Genomic DNA, 24,533 nt, shown 5'->3' on the forward strand with positions numbered 1-24,533 from the left:
ACCATTCATAGTGATAATATAGGCTACCAGTCTGTCTATCCTGCCCTCTATCCACCATTCATAGTGATAATATAGTCTACCAGTCTAACTGTCTACCCTGCCCTCTATCCACCATTCATAGTGATAATATAGTCTACCAGTCTGTCTACCCTGCCCTCTATCCACCATTCATAGTGATAATATAGTCTACCAGTCTGTCTATCCTGCCCTCTATCCACCATTCATAGTGATAATATAGTCTACCAGTCTGTCTATCCTGCCCTCTATCCACCATTCATAGTGATAATATAGTCTACCAGTCTGTCTATCCTGCCCTCTATCCACCATTCATAGTGATAATATAGTCTACCAGTCTAACTGTCTACCCTGCCCTCTATCCACCATTCATAGTGATAATATAGTCTACCAGTCTAACTGTCTACCCTGTCCTCTATCCACCATTCATAGTGATAATATAGTCTACCAGTCTAACTGCCTACCCTGCCCTCTATCCACCATTCATAGTGATAATATAGTCTACCAGTCTGTCTACCCTGCCCTCTATCCACCATTCATAGTGATAATATAGTCTACCAGTCTAACTGTTTACCCTGCCCTCTATCCACCATTCATAGTGATAATATAGTCTACCAGTCTAACTGTCTATCCTGCCCTCTATCCACCATTCATAGTGATAATATAGTCTACCAGTCTGTCTACCCTGCCCTCTATCCACCATTCATAGTGATAATATAGTCTACCAGTCTAACTGTCTATCCTGCCCTCTATCCACCATTCATAGTGATAATATAGTCTACCAGTCTAACTGTTTACCCTGCCCTCTATCCACCATTCATAGTGATAATATAGTCTACCAGTCTATCTGTCTACCCTGCCCTCTATCCACCATTCATAGTGATAATATAGTCTACCAGTCTGTCTACCCTGTCCTCTATCCACCATTCATAGTGATAATATAGTCTACCAGTCTGTCTACCCTGCCCTCTATCCACCATTCATAGTGATAATATAGTCCACCAGTCTAACTGTCTATCCTGCCCTCTATCCACCATTCATAGTGATAATATAGTCTACCAGTCTGTCTACCCTGCCCTCTATCCACCATTCATAGTGATAATATAGTCTACCAGTCTGTCTACCCTGCCCTCTATCCACCATTCATAGTGATAATATAGTCTACCAGTCTAACTGTCTACCCTGCCCTCTATCCACCATTCATAGTGATAATATAGTCTACCAGTCTGTCTACCCTGCCCTCTATCCACCATTCATAGTGATAATATAGTCTACCAGTCTAACTGTCTACCCTGCCCTCTATCCACCATTCATAGTGATAATATAGTCTACCAGTCTAACTGTCTATCCTGCCCTCTATCCACCATTCATAGTGATAATATAGTCTACCAGTCTAACTGTCTACCCTGCCCTCTATCCACCATTCATAGTGATAATATAGTCTACCAGTCTAACTGTCTACCCTGCCCTCTATCCACCATTCATAGTGATAATATAGTCTACCAGTCTAACTGTCTACCCTGCCCTCTATCCACCATTCATAGTGATAATATAGTCTACCAGTCTAACTGTCTACCCTGCCCTCTATCCACCATTCATAGTGATAATATAGTCTACCAGTCTAACTGTCTACCCTGCCCTCTATCCACCATTCATAGTGATAATATAGTCTACCAGTCTAACTGTCTACCCTGCCCTCTATCCACCATTCATAGTGATAATATAGTCTACCAGTCTAACTGTCTATCCTGCCCTCTATCCACCATTCATAGTGATAATATAGTCTACCAGTCTATCTGTCTACCCTGCCCTCTATCCACCATTCATAGTGATAATATAGTCTACCAGTCTGTCTACCCTGCCCTCTATCCACCATTCATAGTGATAATATAGTCTACCAGTCTGTCTACCCTGTCCTCTATCCACCATTCATAGTGATAATATAGTCTACCAGTCTATCTGTCTACCCTGCCCTCTATCCACCATTCATAGTGATAATATAGTCTACCAGTCTGTCTACCCTGCCCTCTATCCACCATTCATAGTGATAATATAGTCTACCAGTCTAACTGTCTACCCTGCCCTCTATCCACCATTCATAGTGATAATATAGTCTACCAGTCTGTCTACCCTGCCCTCTATCCACCATTCATAGTGATAATATAGTCTACCAGTCTAACTGTCTATCCTGCCCTCTATCCACCATTCATAGTGATAATATAGTCTACCAGTCTAACTGTCCTGCCCTCTATCCACCATTCATAGTGATAATATAGTCTACCAGTCTAACTGTCCTGCCCTCTATCCACCATTCATAGTGATAATATAGTCTACCAGTCTGTCTACCCTGCCCTCTATCCACCATTCATAGTGATAATATAGTCTACCAGTCTAACTGTCTACCCTGCCCTCTATCCACCATTCATAGTGATAATATAGTCTACCAGTCTAACTGTCCTGCCCTCTATCCACCATTCATAGTGATAATATAGTCTACCAGTCTGTCTACCCTGCCCTCTATCCACCATTCATAGTGATAATATAGTCTACCAGTCTAACTGTCTACCCTGCCCTCTATCCACCATTCATAGTGATAATATAGTCTACCAGTCTAACTGTCTACCCTGCCCTCTATCCACCATTCATAGTGATAATATAGTCTACCAGTCTAACTGTCTACCCTGCCCTCTATCCACCATTCATAGTGATAATATAGTCTACCAGTCTAACTGTCTACCCTGCCCTCTATCCACCATTCATAGTGATAATATAGTCTACCAGTCTAACTGTCTACCCTGCCCTCTATCCACCATTCATAGTGATAATATAGTCTACCAGTCTAACTGTCTATCCTGCCCTCTATCCACCATTCATAGTGATAATATAGTCTACCAGTCTAACTGTCTACCCTGTCCTCTATCCACCATTCATAGTGATAATATAGTCTACCAGTCTGTCTATCCTGCCCTCTATCCACCATTCATTACATTTAGCAGACGCTCTTATCCAGAGCGACTTACAGTTTAGTCACATTATTATTATACTTGTTTTTTTTCATACCCCCTGTGGGAATCGAACCCACAACCCTGGCGTTGCTAACGCAATGCTCTATCAACTGAGCTACATCCCTGCCGGCCATTCCCTCCCCTACCCTGGACGACGCTGGGCCAATTGCGCGCCGCCCCATGCGTCTCCCGGTCGCGGCCGGCTATGACAGAGTCTGGATTCGAACCAGGATCTCTAGTGGCACAGCTAGCACTGCGATGCAGTGCCTTAGACCACTGCGCCACTCGGGAGTATTCATAGTGATAATATAGTCTACCAGTCTGTCTACCCTGTCCTCTATCCACCATTCATAGTGATAATATAGTCTACCAGTCTAACTGTCTACCCTGCCCTCTATCCACCATTCATAGTGATAATATAGTCTACCAGTCTGTCTACCCTGCCCTCTATCCACCATTCATAGTGATAATATAGTCTACCAGTCTAACTGTCTACCCTGCCCTCTATCCACCATTCATAGTGATAATATAGTCTACCAGTCTGTCTACCCTGCCCTCTATCCACCATTCATAGTGATAATATAGTCTACCAGTCTAACTGTCTACCCTGCCCTCTATCCACCATTCATAGTGATAATATAGTCTACCAGTCTGTCTATCCTGCCCTCTATCCACCATTCATAGTGATAATATAGTCTACCAGTCTAACTGTCTACCCTGCCCTCTATCCACCATTCATAGTGATAATATAGTCTACCAGTCTAACTGTCTATCCTGCCCTCTATCCACCATTCATAGTGATAATATAGTCTACCAGTCTGTCTACCCTGTCCTCTATCCACCATTCATAGTGATAATATAGTCTACCAGTCTAACTGTCTACCCTGCCCTCTATCCACCATTCATAGTGATAATATAGTCTACCAGTCTGTCTACCCTGTCCTCTATCCACCATTCATAGTGATAATATAGTCTACCAGTCTAACTGTCTACCCTGCCCTCTATCCACCATTCATAGTGATAATATAGTCTACCAGTCTGTCTACCCTGCCCTCTATCCACCATTCATAGTGATAATATAGTCTACCAGTCTAACTGTCTATCCTGCCCTCTATCCACCATTCATAGAGATAATATAGTCTACCAGTCTGTCTACCCTGTCCTCTATCCACCATTCATAGTGATAATATAGTCTACCAGTCTGTCTACCCTGTCCTCTATCCACCATTCATAGTGATAATATAGTCTACCAGTCTGTCTACCCTGCCCTCTATCCACCATTCATAGTGATAATATAGTCTACCAGTCTAACTGTCTATCCTGCCCTCTATCCACCATTCATAGTGATAATATAGTCTACCAGTCTAACTGTCTACCCTGCCCTCTATCCACCATTCATAGTGATAATATAGTCTACCAGTCTAACTGTCTACCCTGCCCTCTATCCACCATTCATAGTGATAATATAGTCTACCAGTCTATCTGTCTACCCTGCCCTCTATCCACCATTCATAGTGATAATATAGTCTACCAGTCTGTCTACCCTGCCCTCTATCCACCATTCATAGTGATAATATAGTCTACCAGTCTGTCTACCCTGCCCTCTATCCACCATTCATAGTGATAATATAGTCTACCAGTCTGTCTACCCTGCCCTCTATCCACCATTCATAGTGATAATATAGTCTACCAGTCTAACTGTCTACCCTGCCCTCTATCCACCATTCATAGTGATAATATAGTCTACCAGTCTAACTGTCTACCCTGCCCTCTATCCACCATTCATAGTTGGTAGGTGGATCATTTGTCCAGATCTGCATTAGGTTTACTAGCAATCATACTACACATGAAATAATTCAAAGCTGCTCCAATTTTCAATATGAATCCACAAGAACAAATAGTAATATCTGATAGACAGCGGAGAGGTCAGGTGAAGACATGAGACACCGCTCCAAAAGCTCCCCTATTGATCTGGTTTAGGGACAATACAATTATCCTACATAGACTAGCCTACAACACCACAATACAATAATCCTACATAGACTAGCCTACAACACCACAATACAATAATCCTACATAGACTAGCCTACAAGAACACAATACAATTAGCCTAACTAGACTAGCCTACAACACCACAATACAATTAGCCTAACTAGACTAGCCTACAACACCACAATACAATTAGCCTAACTAGACTAGCCTACAACACCACAATACAATTAGCCTAACTAGACTAGCCTGCAACACCACAATACAATTAGCCTAACTAGACTAGCCTGCAACACCACAATACAATTAGCCTAACTAGACTAGCCTACAACACCACAATACAATTAGCCTAACTAGACTAGCCTACAACACCACAATACAATTAGCCTAACTAGACTAGCCTGCAACACCACAATACAATTAGCCTAACTAGACTAGCCTGCAACACCACAATACAATTAGCCTAACTAGACTAGCCTACAACACCACAATACAATTAGCCTAACTAGACTACAACACCACAATACAATTAGCCTAACTAGACTAGCCTACAACGCCACAATACAATTATCCTACATAGACTACAACACCACAATACAATTAGCCTAACTAGACTAGCCTACAACACCACAATACAATGAATAATTGCATTTTTTTTTTCAAATGAGTACAACATTCTAGCCTACCCTAGGCTGCAGTGAAATGCCATTTGAATAATGGCAAAAGCCCTGTGATTTGAATGTTTCATTCTATTTGGATCAGTAGTGGGTCTACTCTGGACAGTTAATAAGGTCTAGAAAGGCCCAGGTACTGAATGTGCCGTCTGTTGCAGATCATCATTCTCCAAGTCGTGCTGTAATAATGTGGCCATCTGCTCTATAAAATCAACCAGAGTGCCCTTAGATCCTGGGAAAAGGCCACACTTGACTGTTGCGCTTGAATCGGATTGATTGAAGTGCCACAGTCAAGTGCGGCCTTTCGAGCTGTCATGTGACTGAATGCTGCAGACAAATCATTCACGGGTCATTACGGAGGAGTTTTGGTTCGGGATTCAAAGGGAATACCCTGCCGTCTCCCTCAGAGCATTACAGCTCATGGTGCCCTCCGCCAGCTCATATCGATGTGAAGCTAGATTCAGTGCTCTCGTCTGCATTAAAACCAAATATCGATCCAGGTTGGATGTGACTGCAGAGATGAGGCGGGCACTGTCGACCACGCCCCCTGACTTTGAGACGCTCCGACGTGTCATGCATCAATACATCATCTCATTAGTGGTGGTGAGATAAGAGACATTGTGAGACTAATTTGCAGTTGGCTGTCATAGCCCCAAATAAGAAAGTAAACATTTTCACATGGTTGAGGTCGCGTGAATTTTCAGATATCAAAATGGGGTTGTGGACAAAAAAGGTTTGGAAACCAATCGTCTAATCCTAACACAATCTAACCCTAACCCAGTCTAACCCAGTATAACCCAGTCTAACCCTAACCCAGTCTAACCCAGTCTAACCCTAACCCAGTCTAACCCTGTCTAACATTAACCCAGTCTAACCCTAACCCAGTCTAACCCAGTATAACCCAGTCTAACCCTAACCCAGTATAACCCTGTCTAACCCTAACCCAGTCTAACCCTGTCTAACCCTAACCCAGTGTAACCCAGTGTAACCCAGTGTAACCCAGTCTAACCCTAACCCAGTCTAACCCAGTCTAATCCTAACCCAGTATAATCCTGTCTAACCCTAACCCAGTCTAACCCAGTCTAACCCTAACCCTGTCTAACCCTAACCCAGTCTAACCCTAACCCAGTCTAACCCTAACCCAGTCTAACCCTGTCTAACCCTAACCCTGTCTAACCCTAACCCTGTCTAACCCCGTCTAACCCTAACCCAGTCTAACCCCGTCTAACCCTAACCCAGTCTAACCCCGTCTAACCCTAACCCAGTCTAACCCTGTCTAACCCTAACCCAGTCTAACCCCGTCTAACCCTAACCCAGTCTAACCCTGTCTAACCCTAACCCAGTCTAACCCTGTCTAACCCTAACACAGTCTAACCCAGTATAACCCTAACCCAGTCTAACCCAGTCTAACCCTAACCCAGTCTAACCCAGTATAACCCAGTCTAACCCTAACCCAGTATAACCCTGTCTAACCCTAACCCAGTCTAACCCTAACCCAGTATAACCCTGTCTAACCCTAACCCAGTGTAACCCAGTCTAACCCTGTCTAACCCTAACCCAGTCTAACCCCGTCTAACCCTAACCCAGTCTAACCCAGTCTAACCCTAACCCAGTCTAACCCTGTCTAACCCTAACCCAGTCTAACCCCGTCTAACCCTAACCCAGTCTAACCCTGTCTAACCCTAACCCAGTCTAATCCTAACCCAGTATAATCCTGTCTAACCCTAACCCAGTCTAACCCAGTCTAACCCTAACCCATTATAATCCTGTCTAACCCTAACCCAGTCTAACCCTAACCCAGTCTAACCCTAACCCAGTCTAACCCTGTCTAACCCTAACCCAGTCTAACCCTGTCTAACATTAACCCAGTCTAACCCTAACCCTGTCTAACCCTAACACAGTCTAACCCAGTATAACCCTAACCCAGTCTAACCCAGTCTAACCCTAACCCAGTCTAACCCAGTATAACCCAGTCTAACCCTAACCCAGTATAACCCAGTCTAACCCTAACCCAGTCTAACCCTAACCCAGTCTAACCCTAACCCAGTATAACCCTGTCTAACCCTAACCCAGTCTAACACTAACCCAGTCTAACCCAGTCTAACCCTAACCCAGTCTAACCCTAACCCAGTCTAACCCTAACCCAGTCTAACCCTAACCCAGTCTAACCCAGTCTAACCCTAACCCAGTCTAACCCAGTCTAACCCTAACCCAGTCTAACCCAGTCTAACCCTAACCCAGTCTAACCCTAACCCAGTCTAACCCTAACCCAGTCTAACCCAGTCTAACCCTAACCCAGTCTAACCCAGTCTAACCCTAACCCTGTCTAACCCTAACCCTGTCTAACCCTAACCCAGTCTAACCCTAACCCTGTCTAACCCTAACCCTGTCTAACCCTAACCCAGTCTAACCCTAACCCAGTCTAACCCAGTCTAACCCTAACCCAGTCTAACCCTAACCCTGTCTAACCCTAACCCAGTCTAACCCAGTCTAACCCTAACCCAGTCTAACCCCGTCTAACCCTAACCCAGTCTAACCCAGTCTAATCCTAACCCAGTCTAACCCAGTCTAATCCTAACCCAGTCTAACCCTGTCTAATCCTAACCCAGTCTAACCCAGTCTAATCCTAACCCAGTCTAACCCTGTCTAACTGTAACACATTGCTGGTCAGAGCATGTAACAACAAACAGATGTAGAAACCTGTCAATGTAAACGTTTCTCTCTCTCCCTCTCTAAACAGCATGTGATGAGTGGTCAGTGCTGTCCAGACCAGACCTCCACCATGATGTCAACCGCTTCGGACACTCGGCCGTCTACAGTGACAGGTAGAGAGACACTGTCTGCTTCAGTATCCAGTGACAGGTAGAGAGACAGTCTGCTTCAGTATCCAGTGACAGGTAGAGAGACACTGTCTGCTTCAGTATCCAGTGACAGCTAGAGAGACACTGTCTGCTTCAGTATCCAGTGACAGGTAGAGAGACACTGTCTGCTTCAGTATCCAGTGACAGGTAGAGAGACAGTCTGCTTCAGTATCCAGTGACAGGTAGAGAGACAGTCTGCTTCAGTATCCAGTGACAGGTAGAGAGACACTGTCTGCTTCAGTATCCAGTGACAGCTAGAGAGACACTGTCTGCTTCAGTATCCAGTGACAGGTAGAGAGACACTGTCTGCTTCAGTATCCAGTGACAGGTAGAGAGACACTGTCTGCTTCAGTATCCAGTGACGGGTAGAGAGACACTGTCTGCTTCAGTATCCAGTGACAGCTAGAGAGACACTGTCTACTTCAGTATCCAGTGACAGGTACAGAGACACTGTCTGCTTCAGTATCTAGTGACAGGTACAGAGACACTGTCTGCTTCAGTATCCAGTGACAGGTAGAGAGACACTGTCTGCTTCAGTATCCAGTGACAGGTAGAGAGACACTGTCTGCTTCAGTATCCAGTGACAGGTACAGAGTCTGCTTCAGTATCCAGTGACAGGTAGAGAGACAGTCTGCTTCAGTATCCAGTGACAGGTAGAGAGACACTGTCTGCTTCAGTATCCAGTGACAGGTAGAGAGACAGTCTGCTTCAGTATCCAGTGACAGGTAGAGAGACACTGTCTGCTTCAGTATCCAGTGACAGGTAGAGAGACACTGTCTGCTTCAGTGTCCAGTGACAGGTAGAGAGACACTGTCTGCTTCAGTATCCAGTGACAGGTAGAGAGACACTGTCTGCTTCAGTATCCAGTGACAGGTACAGAGACAGTCTGCTTCAGTATCCGTAACCCAATAATGGACTAAAGGAGCCCAACGTTACTCCATATAGTCCAGGGACATGTTTTGTTTAGAGGTGAAGTGGCTCTGGAAACCAAAACAGCCAAATACTCCATCTAAACGTCAATCAATTCTGAATTGTGGTATGGTTCTAGAAACGAAGACCTCTACTTTCATATCACATCAAAATCTTACACTTACTGTTTTAACCGGCTTTATCACAGTTGCAGCCAACAGTATTTTTCAGTGACAACACGCTTCTGTTTACACACAGGTGTTGGGCGATGCAGATGGGTAATTAGCACAGGCACGCCTTTGTTGCGATGCAGATGGGTAATTAGCACAGGCACGCCTCTGTTGCGATGCAGATGGGTAATTAGCACAGGCACGCCTCTGTTGCGATGCAGATGGGTAATTAGCACAGGCACGCCTCTGTTGCGATGCAGATGGGTAATTAGCACAGGCACGCCTCTGTTGCGATGCAGATGGGTAATTAGCACAGGCACGCCTCTGTTGCGATGCAGATGGGTAATTAGCACAGGCACGCCTCTGTTGCGATGCAGATGGGTAATTAGCACAGGCACGCCTCTGTTTTCCGTAAACAAGCCATGTAACATGGAACACTAACACTATAACCTTTAAAAAAAAAAAAAAGGATTATTATTATTTCTTGCTGTCATGAAAGATCCTTTGTTTCCAAAACCGTAAGCGATGTGTTTTAACATTCAGAACAAAACTCCCCCGGCCAGAAGATACTACCGTCAATAGGCGTTAAAGGTAGTTAGCGTCTATGAATGAGTTACAGTAATCAGTGCCACAGTTTTATCCAAGGTTCATGAGATTACAGAGATGAGTATGGGATGTTTTTAGTCTGCCCATGTAATAACAGCTAAGACCTAGTTGTGATGAGTATGGGATGTTTTTATTCTGCCCATGTAAGAACAGCTAATACCTAGTTGTGATGAGTATGGGATGTCTTTAGTCTGCCCATGTAATAACAGCTAAGACCTAGTTGTGATGAGTAAGGGATGTTTTTAGTCTGCCCATGTAATAACAGCTAAGACCTAGTTGTGATGAGTATGGGATGTCTTTAGTCTGCCCATGTAATAACAGCTAAGACCTAGTTGTGATGAGTATGGGATGTCTTTAGTCTGCCCATGTAATAACAGCTAAGACCTAGTTGTGATGAGTATGGGATGTTTTTAGTCTGCCCATGTAATAACAGCTAAGACCTAGTTGTGATGAGTATGGGATGTCTTTAGTCTGCCCATGTAATAACAGCTAAGACCTAGTTGTGATGAGTATGGGATGTTTTTAGTCTGCCCATGTAATAACAGCTAAGACCTAGTTGTGATGAGTATGGGATGTTTTTAGTCTGCCCATGTAATAACAGCTAATACCTAGTTGTGATGAGTATGGGATGTTTTTAGTCTGCCCATGTAATAACAGCTAATACCTAGTTGTGATGAGTATGGGATGTTTTTAGTCTGCCCATGTAATAACAGCTAAGACCTAGTTGTGATGAGTATGGGATGTTTTTAGTCTGCCCATGTAATAACAGCTAATACCTAGTTGTGATGAGTATGGGATGTCTTTAGTCTGCCCATGTAATAACAGCTAATACCTAGTTGTTCAGTCAGCAGGGTAATAGCTGGGACAACCTGATGATTCGTTATTGAGCTGTTTGAGAACAACAGGCGTGTGTTAGAACGTCAACCTGCTACTCCTTATGGGTGTTCTGATCCCTTCCCAGCAGGAGGGGATAGGTGAGGGTTGAGGAGGGGAGAGATGAGGGTTGAGGAGGGGAGAGGTGAAGGTTGAGGAGGGGAGAGATGAGGGTTGAGGAGGGGAGAGATGAGGGTTGAGGAGGGGAGAGATGAGGGTTGAGGAGGGGAGAGGTGAAGGTTGAGGAGGGGAGAGATGAGGGTTGAGGAGGGGAGAGATGAGGGTTGAGGAGGGGAGAGATGAGGGTTGAGGAGGGGAGAGATGAGGGGAGAGATAAGGGTTGAGGAGGGGAGAGATGAGGGGAGAGATAAGGGTTGAGGAGGGGAGAGATGAGGGGAGAGATAAGGGTTGAGGAGGGGAGAGATGAGGGGAGAGATGAGGGTTGAGGAGGGGAGAGATGAGGGTTGAGGAGGGGAGAGATGAGGGTTGAGGAGGGGAGAGATGAGGGTTGAGGAGGGGAGAGATGAGGGGAGAGATGAGGTTTGAGGAGGGGAGAGATGGGGATTGAGGAGGGGAGAGATGAGGGTTGAGGAGGGGAGAGATGAGGGTTGAGGAGGGGAGAGATGAGAGTTGAGGAGGGGAGAGGAGGGGAGAGATGAAGGTTGAGGAGGGGAGAGATGAGGGTTGAGGAGGGGAGAGATGAGGGTTGAGGAGGGGAGAGATGAGGATTGAGGAGGGGAGAGATGAGGGTTGAGGGGTGAGGGTTGAGGAGGGGAGAGATGAAGGTTGAGGAGGGGAGAGGTGAGGGGAGAGGTGAGGGTTGAGGAGGGGAGAGATGGGGATTGAGGAGGGGAGAGATGAGGGTTGAGGAGGGGAGAGGTGAGGGTTGAGGAGGGGAGAGATGAGGGGAGAGATGAGCGTTGAGGAGGGGAGAGATGAGGGTTGAGGAGGGGAGAGATGAGGATTGAGGAGGGGAGAGGTGAGGGTTGAGGAGGGGAGAGATGAGGGTTGAGGGGGGAGAGGTGAGGGTTGAGGAGGGGAGAGATGGGAATTGAGGAGGGGAGAGATGAGGGTTGAGGAGGGGAGAGATGAAGGTTGAGGAGGGGAGAGATGGGGATTGAGGAGGGGAGAGATGAGGGTTGAGGAGGGGAGAGATGAGGGTTGAGGAGGGGAGAGATGAAGGTTGAGGAGGGGAGAGATGAGGGGAGAGATGAGGGTTGAGGAGGGGAGAGATGAGGGGAGAGATGAGGGTTGAGGAGGGGAGAGATGAGGGTTGAGGAGGGGAGAGATGAGGGGAGAGATGAGGGTTGAGGAGGGGAGAGATGAGGGTTGAGGAGGGGAGAGATGAGGGTTGAGGAGGGGAGAGATGAGAGATGAGGGGAGAGATGAGGGTTGAGGAGGGGAGAGATGAGGGTTGAGGAGGGGAGAGATGAGGGGAGAGATGAGGGTTGAGGAGGGGAGAGATGAGGGTTGAGGAGGGGAGAGATGAGGGTTGAGGAGGGGAGAGATGAGGGTTGAGGAGGGGAGAGATGAGGGTTGAGGAGGGGAGAGATGAGGGGAGAGATGAGGGTTGAGGAGGGGAGAGATGAGGGTTGAGGAGGGGAGAGATGAGGGTTGAGGAGGGGAGAGATGAGAGATGAGGGGAGAGATGAGGGTTGAGGAGGGGAGAGGTGAGGGTTGAGGAGGGGAGAGATGGGAATTGAGGAGGGGAGAGAGAAGTGAGACAGAGACAGACAGACAAAGAGACATCATTTCATACCATGTAATGTGTCTTCTCAGTCATGTTGAGACTGGTCGACTACTATTGCTTTAATGTATTGTTATTCTCATTAATATTGTTGTTGTAGTTGCTGTTAATGGTAATCCCATTTCCACTACTACTATTATTATTGCTGTTGGTCCCAACATTTTTGTTATATGTATACTTTGACAATGTAAGTAATTTTACTTGACATGTCAATAAAGTCTATTGAATTGAGAGAGGAGAGAGAGAAAGATAGAGAGATAATGACACTTGAAATGTATTTTATTAATTTTTAACTTTTGTGAGTGTAATGTTTACTGTAAAGAATGTGTTTGTTTCATTCACTTTTGTTTATTATCTATTTCACTTGCTTTGGCAACGTAAAGATACGTTTCCCATGACGATAAAGATACGTTTCCCATGATGATAAAGCCCTTAAATTGGGGAGGAGAGGGAGAGAGACTCTCACAACCAGCGCTAAGGGAACTATGTCTGTTCTTTCTTTCATGTGTCTTATCTTTCTTTCCACCTCTCCTCCCTTCTCCTCCCTCCCCCCTCCCTTCTCCTCCCTCCCTCCCTTCTCCTCCCTCCGTCTCTCACTCCTACAGTGTGATGTATGTGTTTGGGGGGTTCAACAGCCTGTTGTTGAGTGATGTCCTGATCTATACGCCAGCCAGCTGCTCCAGTGCTCCCAGCGCTGCTGCCTGTGTCACGGCCTGGCCGGGGGTTCACTGCCTCTGGAACGCTCACCTGGGCTCCTGCCTGCCCTGGGACTCCAACCCTGGACCCCTTAAGGAGCAGACCGCCCTGGCCTCCTGTGGAACCAGAATATGTAGGTGACCTGTCAATCTAACCACTAGCCTAGTTCCACATATGTGACCGACCGGCTCGATTCGGTCTTATGTAGCAACATTTGAAGATTGTGTTTTTTACATTGGGATAAAAGTAGAGACTCCGAGCTAGAAACTGGTATATCATACACTACAGTTGAGGAATAATGGGAAAGTAATTCTGCTTTGAAAGTTGATAAACTTGTAACCTCACTTTTGAGAAAATGTCCCTTGAATATTTTGGTACACCTACTGGAGAGCTCTTCTTTGTATACACCCATTCAGCATCGTTCACACCCTTTTAAGCTTTAGCCCCACCCATCTCTTTAAGGATTCACGTGAGGCTATATACTAAACAACCAAAGATTTCAAGACTAAAGGCTGGTTTATACTACGGGTGTGTTTGTAAATTTAATCTGGAGTGCCAGAGTGTGCTCTGGGCGTTCGTAAACTCAGAGCGTTGTCAACTTGGCCGTTTTGTAAATTCAGAGCGTTTCGCTCTCGGAGCGCAAGTAGTGTTGATCCAAGCGTTCTGACCTAACAACAGCAGTCAAGCACCCAAGCTAACTGGCTAACGTTGGCTAGCTTGCTAGCTACTTCCAGACACAAATGAGAGAACAGCTCACTCTGACCATTTTACTCGCCCTAGCAGAGCTGGTTAGGCTGTTTTCATGTTATCCAGAGCGTTGGTGACTGCAACTGTGCTGCTGGCAACAATTTAATTACACTTTTTTTTGTCAGCGTTTACTGACACTGGCCATATTCAACGGGTGTTGAGCGTTAGTCAATTTGTCAGTTATTCTGTGCTCTGGCACACTCAGACTAGAGTGCTCTGAAATAAGAGTAGATAGCCAGAGCGAATTTATCAGCTACGTCTATCGACAGTTGTCGCAGTGACATCATAAACATTCTATTGAAATAGTTACTTGCATAGTGGAGTCTTTTGTTTAGACGTGTAGCTAGCTAGCTAAACAATGAACCATAATCCTAACTCATAACGTTACTACCCTGCATGAATCTGCAGGTAGCTAACCAACCAGGTTCAGTGTTAGCTAGCTAGGTAACATTAGGCTATAACTAGCAATGCAAATGGCTCTGAGATACAAATAATATTACTACACAGATCATACATGTAACATTAGCTAGCTAGTCAGCCAGCTAACATTAGCTAGCTAGCTAACAGTACACTTTAACTTGAAAGGAAAATGACTTTCTGACAAAATTAGAAACGTGTAATATCTGAGTATAGCTAGCTAGACTTTCTTACCCGTATACATGGATGGACGCTTCTCCCTCTCTGTCACGGATGCCATGGTTGCCCTTAGTTTGAAGATGTAATTCGGAGCCTTCTGTGTTCTCTTTTCGACTCCTTCTGCATATTTACAATCAAACGCCAGAATTTACTCCATGTCTTTAGCTATCATACTCTAATTCCACTGATTTCAAAACTCGGTCCTCCAGAAAGTGGAGAGCAACACTTATGCAGTTCTACTACGTGATATCTTTCAAAGAAGCTGCGTTAGAAAGGATTACCTACACATACTGACCAGCTCATGTTATAGACAGTAGCATGCTACATGGCAGACCAATCCCAACTCATCTCTCGTCATGTCCAGCCCACTCATTATCGCAGCCAATCATGGCTAGCGTGAAGTTTGCTGTCTTTTTCCATGGCTAAACCAACTAGGCTCGTAATTTTAGAATTATATTCAAATTTACAGATGGCATACAAGTGTGTTATTAAGGCACATGAAAGTTCACATGTTCCAGAAGGTTCTGCCCAAAAACGCATTTTGATAAAATAAAATAAAAAGTTTAGGTTCAAATGGCGCTCCTGTGACGCGCGGCATACGCCTAGTTTCCTGAAACGAGTCACATATGTCAGCAATGACCATAGGAGTTGGCAAGATACACAACCAGATCTGGGACCAGACTATAACCAACTTCAACCAGATCTGGGACCAGACTATAACCAACTTCAACCAGATCTGGGACCAACATATTTTCACTTTGTCATTATGAGGTATTGTGTGTAGATTGATGAGGGAAATAAATAATTTAATCCATTTTAGAATAAGGCTGTAACATAACAAAATGTGGAAAAAGTCAAGGGGTCTGAATACATTCCGAATGCACTGTATCTGTGTGTACAGTGCAGTATATATATCTGTGTACAATGCAGTACAGTCCAGCAGCCATTCTTAAAGAATGGGTCGTGACCCAAAGTGGGTCGCTGACCTGTTAATGGTGTCAGAGTAAATGTATAATTATTTCATGAATTACTGGAATTGAATTGGCCAAGTGCAACTGCTTTCTCTGTTCATTGCTTAGCAGCGGTCTATGCTCAGTTTGGCAGCTGTGTGAGGAGGGAGATGGCTGTGTGCTTCGCCGTTTACCTGATCTATTTTCTGCAGTTTTCTTGAAGATCACTCCGCCACCCACACGATGCAGCGCTGTTGTTCAGCAGCAGATGATGCGCTGTCAGCCACTGTCTTGTCATTCCAGTCTTTGTATGTAAAGAAAGGACTATCTACCTATAACTTCTACTCTCCTCCACAAGATAGACCAGGCTTTGTATGTAAAGAAAGGACTATCTACCTATAACTTCTACTCTCCTCCACAAGATAGACCAGGCTTTGTATGTAAAGAAAGGACTATCTACCTATAACTTCTACTCTCCTCCACAAGATAGTCCTTTCTTTACATACAAAGCCTGGTCTATCTTGTGGAGGAGAGTAGAAGTTATAGGTAGATAGACCAGGCTTTGTATGTAAAGAAAGGACTATCTTGTGGAGGAGAGTTGAAGTTATAGGTAGATAGACCTTTCTTTTATACGCTCAGTCTGATAAACGCTGTTAGCGGCCGTTTTGAACCTAAAAGCGTAATTAAAAACATCAGCTCTAAACGGAGAGACAGAGCCTCAGCGTTTTCTCTTGTTGTTGGGTAGATTGAACCATTACCCCCTTTACATGGCACTCCACACCCACACTGCACATTATCCAGCCAGATCTTCCCTGCAGAGAGAATGGACAGACAGTCACTGGTAGTAACAACGTTTAAAGTGGCGCTCCACTCTCCTTTTCACCTCATTTAACACCTGATTTACTTAACAAAAGGTACATCTCAACAGGTGGTCCAGGTATCCTCATGACGTGGCACAAGGGGGGGTGGGGCTTCCTCTTTAATTATCTATTGTTCCTACAGCAAGGGGGGAGGGGCTGACGATGTCTCCAAGTTCCATCAGACCAACACCTTGAATGCCCTGCTCCTTCAAGTTTGCAGTTGTGTTTAAAAAAAAAAAAGAAATATTTTTGCAAAACATTTATTTTTTTGTTTTACCCTTTAGTGTGTGTACTTTACTGTATTTATACTTGGGATATTGCTTTTCAACAGTAAAAGTAAAAAAATATATACGAATCCTGTACGAATACTAAAACTGTATGAATAATGTATTTATACTAATACTGTAAGAATACTGTACGGATAATGTATTTATACTAATACTGTAAGAATACTGTACGGATAATGTACAAGTACTGTAACTAGACTACTACTGTACTAATATTACTCTCTTATTTGTATTGTAGATGTTGACAACGATCGTTGTGACCAGTACACTGACTGCTACAGCTGTACAGCCAATACTAACGGCTGCCAGTGGTGTGCTGTTCAGTGTGTCTCCGTGAGCTCAAACTGTACGGCTGTCTCGGTAAGACTGGGCAATGGGCTGCGCTCATTATCATTACATTATATTACTTTATATTTAGATTAGATGGACTTTACACAATGTCTAGTTGTTGCATAATTCCACTAAATACCCAGGGGTTTTCAGAAATTGGATGATTCCTGGAATCAGGAGGGAGTAAGCAGGAAATCCAGGAATACTCATGTATGTTAATGTGTCTTCCTACCCCAGGGGGCCATAGTGGAGTATGACGTCTGTCCCAAAGACAACCCATCATGTATGTTAATGTGTCTTCCTACCCCAGGGGGCCATAGTGGAGTATGACGTCTGTCCCAAAGACAACCCATCATGTATGTTAATGTGTCTTCCTACCCCAGGGGGCCATAGTGGAGTATGACGTCTGTCCCAAAGACAACCCATCATGTATGTTAATGTATCTTCCTACCCCAGGGGGCCATAGTGGAGTATGACGTCTGTCCCAAAGACAACCCATCATACGTCTGCAACAAGAAGACCAGCTGTAAGAGCTGTGGTGTGGACCAGAACTGCCAGTGGGAACCTCGGAACCAGGAGTGCATCGCTCTACCAGGTAACAACCCAGAAACCAGGAGTGTATCGCTCTACCAGGTAAGAACCCAGAAACAACCCAGAAACCAGGAGTGCATCGCTCTACCAGGTAAGAACCCAGAAACCAGGAGTGCATCGCTCTACCAGGTAAGAACCCAGAAACCAGGAGTGCATCGCTCTACCAGGTAAGAACCCAGAAACCAGGAGTGCATCGCTCTACCAGGTAAGAACCCAGAAACAACCCAGAAACCAGGAGTGCATCGCTCTACCAGGTAAGAACCCAGAAACCAGGAGTGCATCGCTCTACCAGGTAAGAACCCAGAAACCAGGAGTGCATCGCTCTACCAGGTAAGAACCCAGAAACAACCCAGAAACCAGGAGTGCATCGCTCTACCAGGTAAGAACCCAGAAACCAGGAGTGCATCGCTCTACCAGGTAAGAACCCAGAAACCAGGAGTGCATCGCTCTACCAGGTAAGAACCCAGAAACCAGGAGTGCATCGCTCTGCCAGGTAAGAACCCAGAAACCAGGAGTGCATCGCTCTACCAGGTAAGAACCCAGAAACAACCCAGAAACCAGGAGTGCATCGCTCTACCAGGTAAGAACCCAGAAACAACCCAGAAACCAGGAGTGCATCGCTCTACCAGGTAAGAACCCAGAAACAACCCAGAAACCAGGAGTGCATCGCTCTACCAGGTAAGAACCCAGAAACCAGGAGTGCATCGCTCTACCAGGTAAGAACCCAGAAACCAGGAGTGCATCGCTCTACCAGGTAAGAACCCAGAAACCAGGAGTGCATCGCTCTACCAGGTAAGAAACCAGAAGTGTATCTCTCTACCTGGTAAGAGACCAGAAGTGTATCTCTCTACCTGGTAAGAGACCAGAAGTGTATCTCTCTACCTGGTAAGAGACCAGAAGTGTATCTCTCTACCTGGTAAGAGACCAGAAGTGTATCTCTCTACCTGGTAAGAGACCAGAAGTGTATCTCTCTACCTGGTAAGAGACCAGAAGTGTATCTCTCTACCTGGTAAGAGACCAGAAGTGTATCTCTCTACCTGGTAAGAGACCAGAAGTGTATCTCTCTACCTGGTAAGAGACCAGAAGTGTATCTCTCTACCTGGTAAGAGACCAGAAGTGTATCTCTCTACCTGGTAAGAGACCAGAAGTGTATCTCTCTACCTGGTAATATAAAACCTTTCCTGTATACTACTGTTCATCAAAGCTCTGCTGATTTGCTAGTGTTTAACAGTATATTGTGCTGTGCATTGCAGGGATGTGATTATTCCTAATTAATCAGGAATTCCTGCTTTTCTTAGATGTATCCTCCATTCACACTCCTTTACTTTTTCCACATGTTGTTGTATTAGAGCCTGAATTTCAAATGGATTCAATTGAGATTTTGTGTCACTGATCTACAGACAATACCCCATAATGTCAAAGTGGAATTCTCTTTGAAGATGTTCTTTTTTAAATTAATAAAAAATGAAAAGCTGAAATGTCTTGAGTCAATAAGTATTCAACCCCTTTGTTATGGCAAGCCTAAATAAGTTCAGGAGTAGAAATGTGCTTAACAAGTCACGTAATAAGTTGCATGGACTTTTATCCAAAGCGACTTACAGTCATGCGTGCATATATATATATATTTTTGTGTATGTGTGGTCCCGGGGATAGAACCCACTACCTTGGCGTTACAAGCGCCGTGCTCTACCAGCTGAGCTACAGAGGACCACCCAGTTGCAGTCTTGTCCCATCGCTGCAACTCCCCTACGGACTCGGGAGAGGCGAAGGTCGAGAGCCATGCGTCCTCCGAAACACGACCCTGCCAAGCCGCACTGCTTCTTGACACACTGCTCCCTTAACCCGGAAGCCGCACCAATGTGTCGGAGGAAACACCGTCCAGCTGCCGACCGAAGTCAGTGTGCAGGCACCCTGCCCGCCACAAGGAGTCGCTAGAGCACAATGGGACAAGGAAATCCCGGCTGGCCAAACCCTCCCCTAACCCGGACTGCGCTGGGCCAATTGTGTGCCGCCTCATGGGTCTCCCGGTCACAGCCCGCTGTGACACAGCCTGGGATCGAACCCGGGTCTGTAGTGACGCCTCAAGCACTGCGATGCAGTGCCTTAGACCGCTGCGCCACTCGGGAGGCTTCAATAATAGTGTTTAACGTGATTTTTAAATGACACACATACAATTATCTGTAAGGTCCCTCAATTGAGTAAATTTCAAGCACATATTCAACCACAAAGACCAGGGATGTTTTTCAATGCCTCGCAAAGATTCATAGATGTGTAAAAATTAAAAAAGCAGACACTGAATATCCCTTTGAGCATGGTGAAGTTATTAATTAGGCTTTGGATGTTGTATCAATACACCCAGTCACTACAAAGATACAGGCGTCCTTCCTAACTCAATTACCGGTGAGGAAGGAAACCGCTCAGGGATTTCACCATGAGGACATGGTGACTAAAACATGTAACAAGAGTTATGGCTGTGATAGGAGAAAACTGAGGATGGATCAACAACATTGTAGTTACTCCACAATACTAACCTAAATGACAGAGTGAAAAGAAGGAAGCCTGTACAGAATAAAAATATTCAAAAACATACATCCTGTTTACAACAAGGCACTAAAGTAAAACTGCAAAAAATGTGGCAAAGAAATTAACTTTTTTTCCTGAATACAAAGCGTTACGTTTGGGGCAAATCCAACACATCACTAAGTACCACTCTTCATATTTTCAAGCATGGTGGTGGCTGCATCATGTTATGGGTATGCTTGTCATCGTTAAGGGAGTTTTTTTGGTTAAAAATAAACGGAATAGAGCTAAGCTCAGGCAAAATCCTAGAGGAAAACCTGGTTCAGTCTGCTTTCCACCAGACACTGGGAGACAAATGCACCTTTCAGCAGGACAATAACCTATAACACAAGGCCAAATATACACTGGAGTTGCTTACCAAGAAGACAGTGAATGTTCCTGAGCGGCCTAGTTAAAGTTTAGACTTCAATCGGCTTGAAAATCTATGGCAAGACTTGAAAATGGTTGTCTAGCAATGATCAACAACCAATTTGACAGAGCTTGAAGAATCTTTAAAAGAATAATGGGCAAATGTTGCACAATCCAGGAGTGGAAAGCTCTTAGAGACTTACCCAGAAAGACTCACAGCTGCAATCGCTGCCAAAGGTGATTCTACGAAGTATTGACTCAAGTGTGTGAAAATATATTTCTGTATTTCATTTTCAATAAATGTGCAAACATTTCTAAAAACATGTTTTCACTTTGTCATTATTGGGTATTGTGTGTAGATGGGTGAGATTTTGTATTTATTTAATCCATTTTGAATTCAGGCTGTAATAACAAAATGTGGAATAAGTCAAGGGGTATGAATACTTTCTGAAGACTCTGTACCATAGAAAAGGACCTATCACAAAATAAAACAATAATCTACAGATTTGTATGTTGTCCTTATCAGTTAGCGTTAGATGTTTTAAAGGGATACTTTGAGATGCTACTTCCCCATAGTCACGCTAGTAGATACCATAGACTTCCAGTCATTGTGCTAAAACTAGTTAGCGTTGGCTCGCAAAACTACTTGTAACTTCCTTCATACTGGACACAGACACATAAACATGGTATCCACGAGTTCATCTGACTCTGGGGAAGTAGATAAAGAGCCTCATTGACAGAATCCCAAAGTATCCCTTTAAAACATCCAACTGTCTTGTCTTCTTGCAGAGAATATTTATATCTGTAGATATCTATCTGTCTGTGTAATATATATTTCTATCTGTAGATATCTATCTGTCTGTATAATATATATTTCTATCTGTAGATATCTATCTGTCTGTATAATATATACAAATGTATCTTTCATCCTCCAGAGAATATTTGTGGTGAGAGTTGGCACCTGGTGGGTAACTCGTGTCTGAAGTTCATCACAGCGAAGGACTCGTACGACAACGCCAAGCTGACCTGTCGGGGTCACAATGCCGTCCTGGCCTCGTTGACCAATCAGAAGAAGGTGGACTTCGTCCTTAAAGAGCTGCAGATCATGAACGTTCTGGTGAGCAAGGTCACTATAGTTACAATATATTACAACATACAGTGAGGGGAAAAAGTATTTGATCCCCTGCTGATTTTGTACGTTTTCCCACTGACAAAGACATGATCAGTCTATAATTTTAATGGTAGGTTTATTTGAACAGTGAGAGACAGAATAACAACAACAAAATCCAGAAAAACGCATGTCAAAAATGTTATAAATTGATTTGCATTTTAATGAGGGAAATAATTATTTGACCCCCTCTCAATCAGAAAGATTTCTGGCTCCCAGGTGTCTTTTATACAGGTAACGAGCTGAGATTAGGAGCACACTCTTAAAGGGAGTGCTCCTAATCTCAGTTTGTTACCTGTATAAAAGACACCTGTCCACAGAAGCAGTCAATCAATCAGATTCCAAACTCTCCACCATGGCCAAGACCAAAGAGCTCTCCAAGGATGTCAGGGACAAGATTGTAGACCTACACAAGGCTGGAATGGGCTACAAGACCATCACCAAGCAGCTTGGTGAGAAGGTGACAACAGTTGTTGCGATTATTCGCAAATGGAAGAAACAAAATAACTGTCAATCTCCCTCGGCCTGGGGCTCCATGCAAGATCTCATCTCGTGGAGTTGCAATGATCATGAGAACGGTGAGGAATCAGCCCAGAACTACACGGGAGGATCTTGTCAATGATCTCAAGGCAGCTGGGACAATAGTCACCAAGAAAACAATTGGTAACACACTATGCCGTGAAGGACTGAAATCCTGTAGCGCCCACAAGGTTCCCCTGCTCAAGAAAGCACATATACAGGGCCGTCTGAAGTTTGCCAATGAACATCTGAATGATTCAGAGGAGAACTGGGTGAAAGTGTTGTGGTCAGATGAGACCAAAATGGAGCTCTTTGGCATCAACTCAACTCGCCATGTTAGGAGGAATGCTGCCTATGACCCCAAGAACACCATCCCCACCGTCAAACATGGAGGTGGAAACATTATGCTTTGGGGGTGTTTTTCTGCTAAGGGGACAGGACAACTTCACTGCATCAAAGGGACGATGGACGGGGCCATGTACCGTCAAATCTTGGGTGAGATCCTCCTTCCCTCAGCCAGGGCATTGAAAATGGGTCGTGGATGGGTATTCCAGCATGACAATAACCCAAAACACACGGCCAAGGTAACAAAGGAGTGGCTCAAGAAGAAGCACATTAAGGTCCTGGAGTGGCCTAGCCAGTCTCCAGACCTTAATCCCATAGAAAATCTGTGGAGGGAGCTGAAGGTTCGAGTTGCCAAACGTCAGCCTCGAAACCTTAATGATTTGGAGAAGATCTGCAAAGAGGAGTGGGACAAAATCCCTCCTGAGATGTGTGCAAACCTGGTGGCCAACTACAAGAAACGTCTGACCTCTGTGATTGCCAACAAGGGTTTTGACACCAAGTACTAAGTCATGTTTTGCAGAGGGGTCAAATACTTAATTCCCTCATTAAAATGCAAATCAATTTATAACATTTTTGACATGCGTTTTTCTGGATTTTGTTGTTGTTATTCTGTCTCTCACTGTTCAAATAAACCTACCATTAAAATTATAGACTGATCATGACTTTGTCAGTGGGCAAACGTACAAAATCAGCAGGGGATCAAATACTTTTTTCCCCTCACTGTATACTATATAACTATACTATATAACTATATAACTATACTATATAACTATATAACTATATATATATATATATATAACTATATAACTATACTATATAACTATACTATATAACTATACTATATAACTATATTACTATATAACTATATTACTATATAACTATATAACTATACTATATAACTATATAACTGTATACTATATATATAACTATAACTATATATATAACTAACTAAATAACTATATAACTATACTATATAACTATATAACTATATATATATAACTATACTATATAACTATACTATATAACTATACTATATAACTATACTATATAACTATATATATATAACTATACTATATAACTATATATATATATAACTATATAACTATACTATATAACTATACTTTATAACTATATAACTATACTATATAACTATATAACTATACTATATAACTATACTATATAACTATACTATATAACTATATAACTATACTATATAACTATACTATATAACTATATAATTGTATACTATATATATAACTATATATATAACTAACTAAATAACTATATAACTATATAACTATAACTATACTATATAACTATACTATATAACTATATAACTATATATATATAACTATATAACTATACTATATAACTATACTATATAACTATACTATATAACTATATAACTATATATATAACTATACTATATAACTATATATATAACTATACTATATAACTATATAACTATACTATATAACTATATAACTATATAACTATACTATATAACTATACTATATAACTATATATATATAACTATACTATATACATATATATATAACTATATATATAACTATACTATATAACTATATAACTATACTATATATATATAACTATACTATATAACTAT

The 24,533-nt window shown here is 43.5% G+C and overlaps 1 protein-coding gene across 1 annotated transcript in view; it reads left to right on the forward strand.

Annotated features, from left to right (window-relative positions):
* atrn (attractin) overlaps nt 1–24,533 on the forward strand; it is a 193,302-nt gene that overhangs the window by 73,222 nt on the left and 95,547 nt on the right. Inside the window, exons 11-15 of the mRNA XM_084182443.1 lie at nt 8,424–8,508; nt 13,455–13,678; nt 17,264–17,385; nt 17,812–17,950; nt 21,810–21,991. Coding sequence (XP_084038569.1) covers nt 8,424–8,508; nt 13,455–13,678; nt 17,264–17,385; nt 17,812–17,950; nt 21,810–21,991 — 752 coding nt within the window. The remainder of the gene's footprint in view (nt 1–8,423; nt 8,509–13,454; nt 13,679–17,263; nt 17,386–17,811; nt 17,951–21,809; nt 21,992–24,533) is intronic.

Source organism: Coregonus lavaretus (genome assembly GCF_964263955.1).
Source record: "Coregonus lavaretus genome assembly, chromosome: 18".
Lineage (NCBI taxonomy): Eukaryota > Metazoa > Chordata > Actinopteri > Salmoniformes > Salmonidae > Coregonus > Coregonus lavaretus.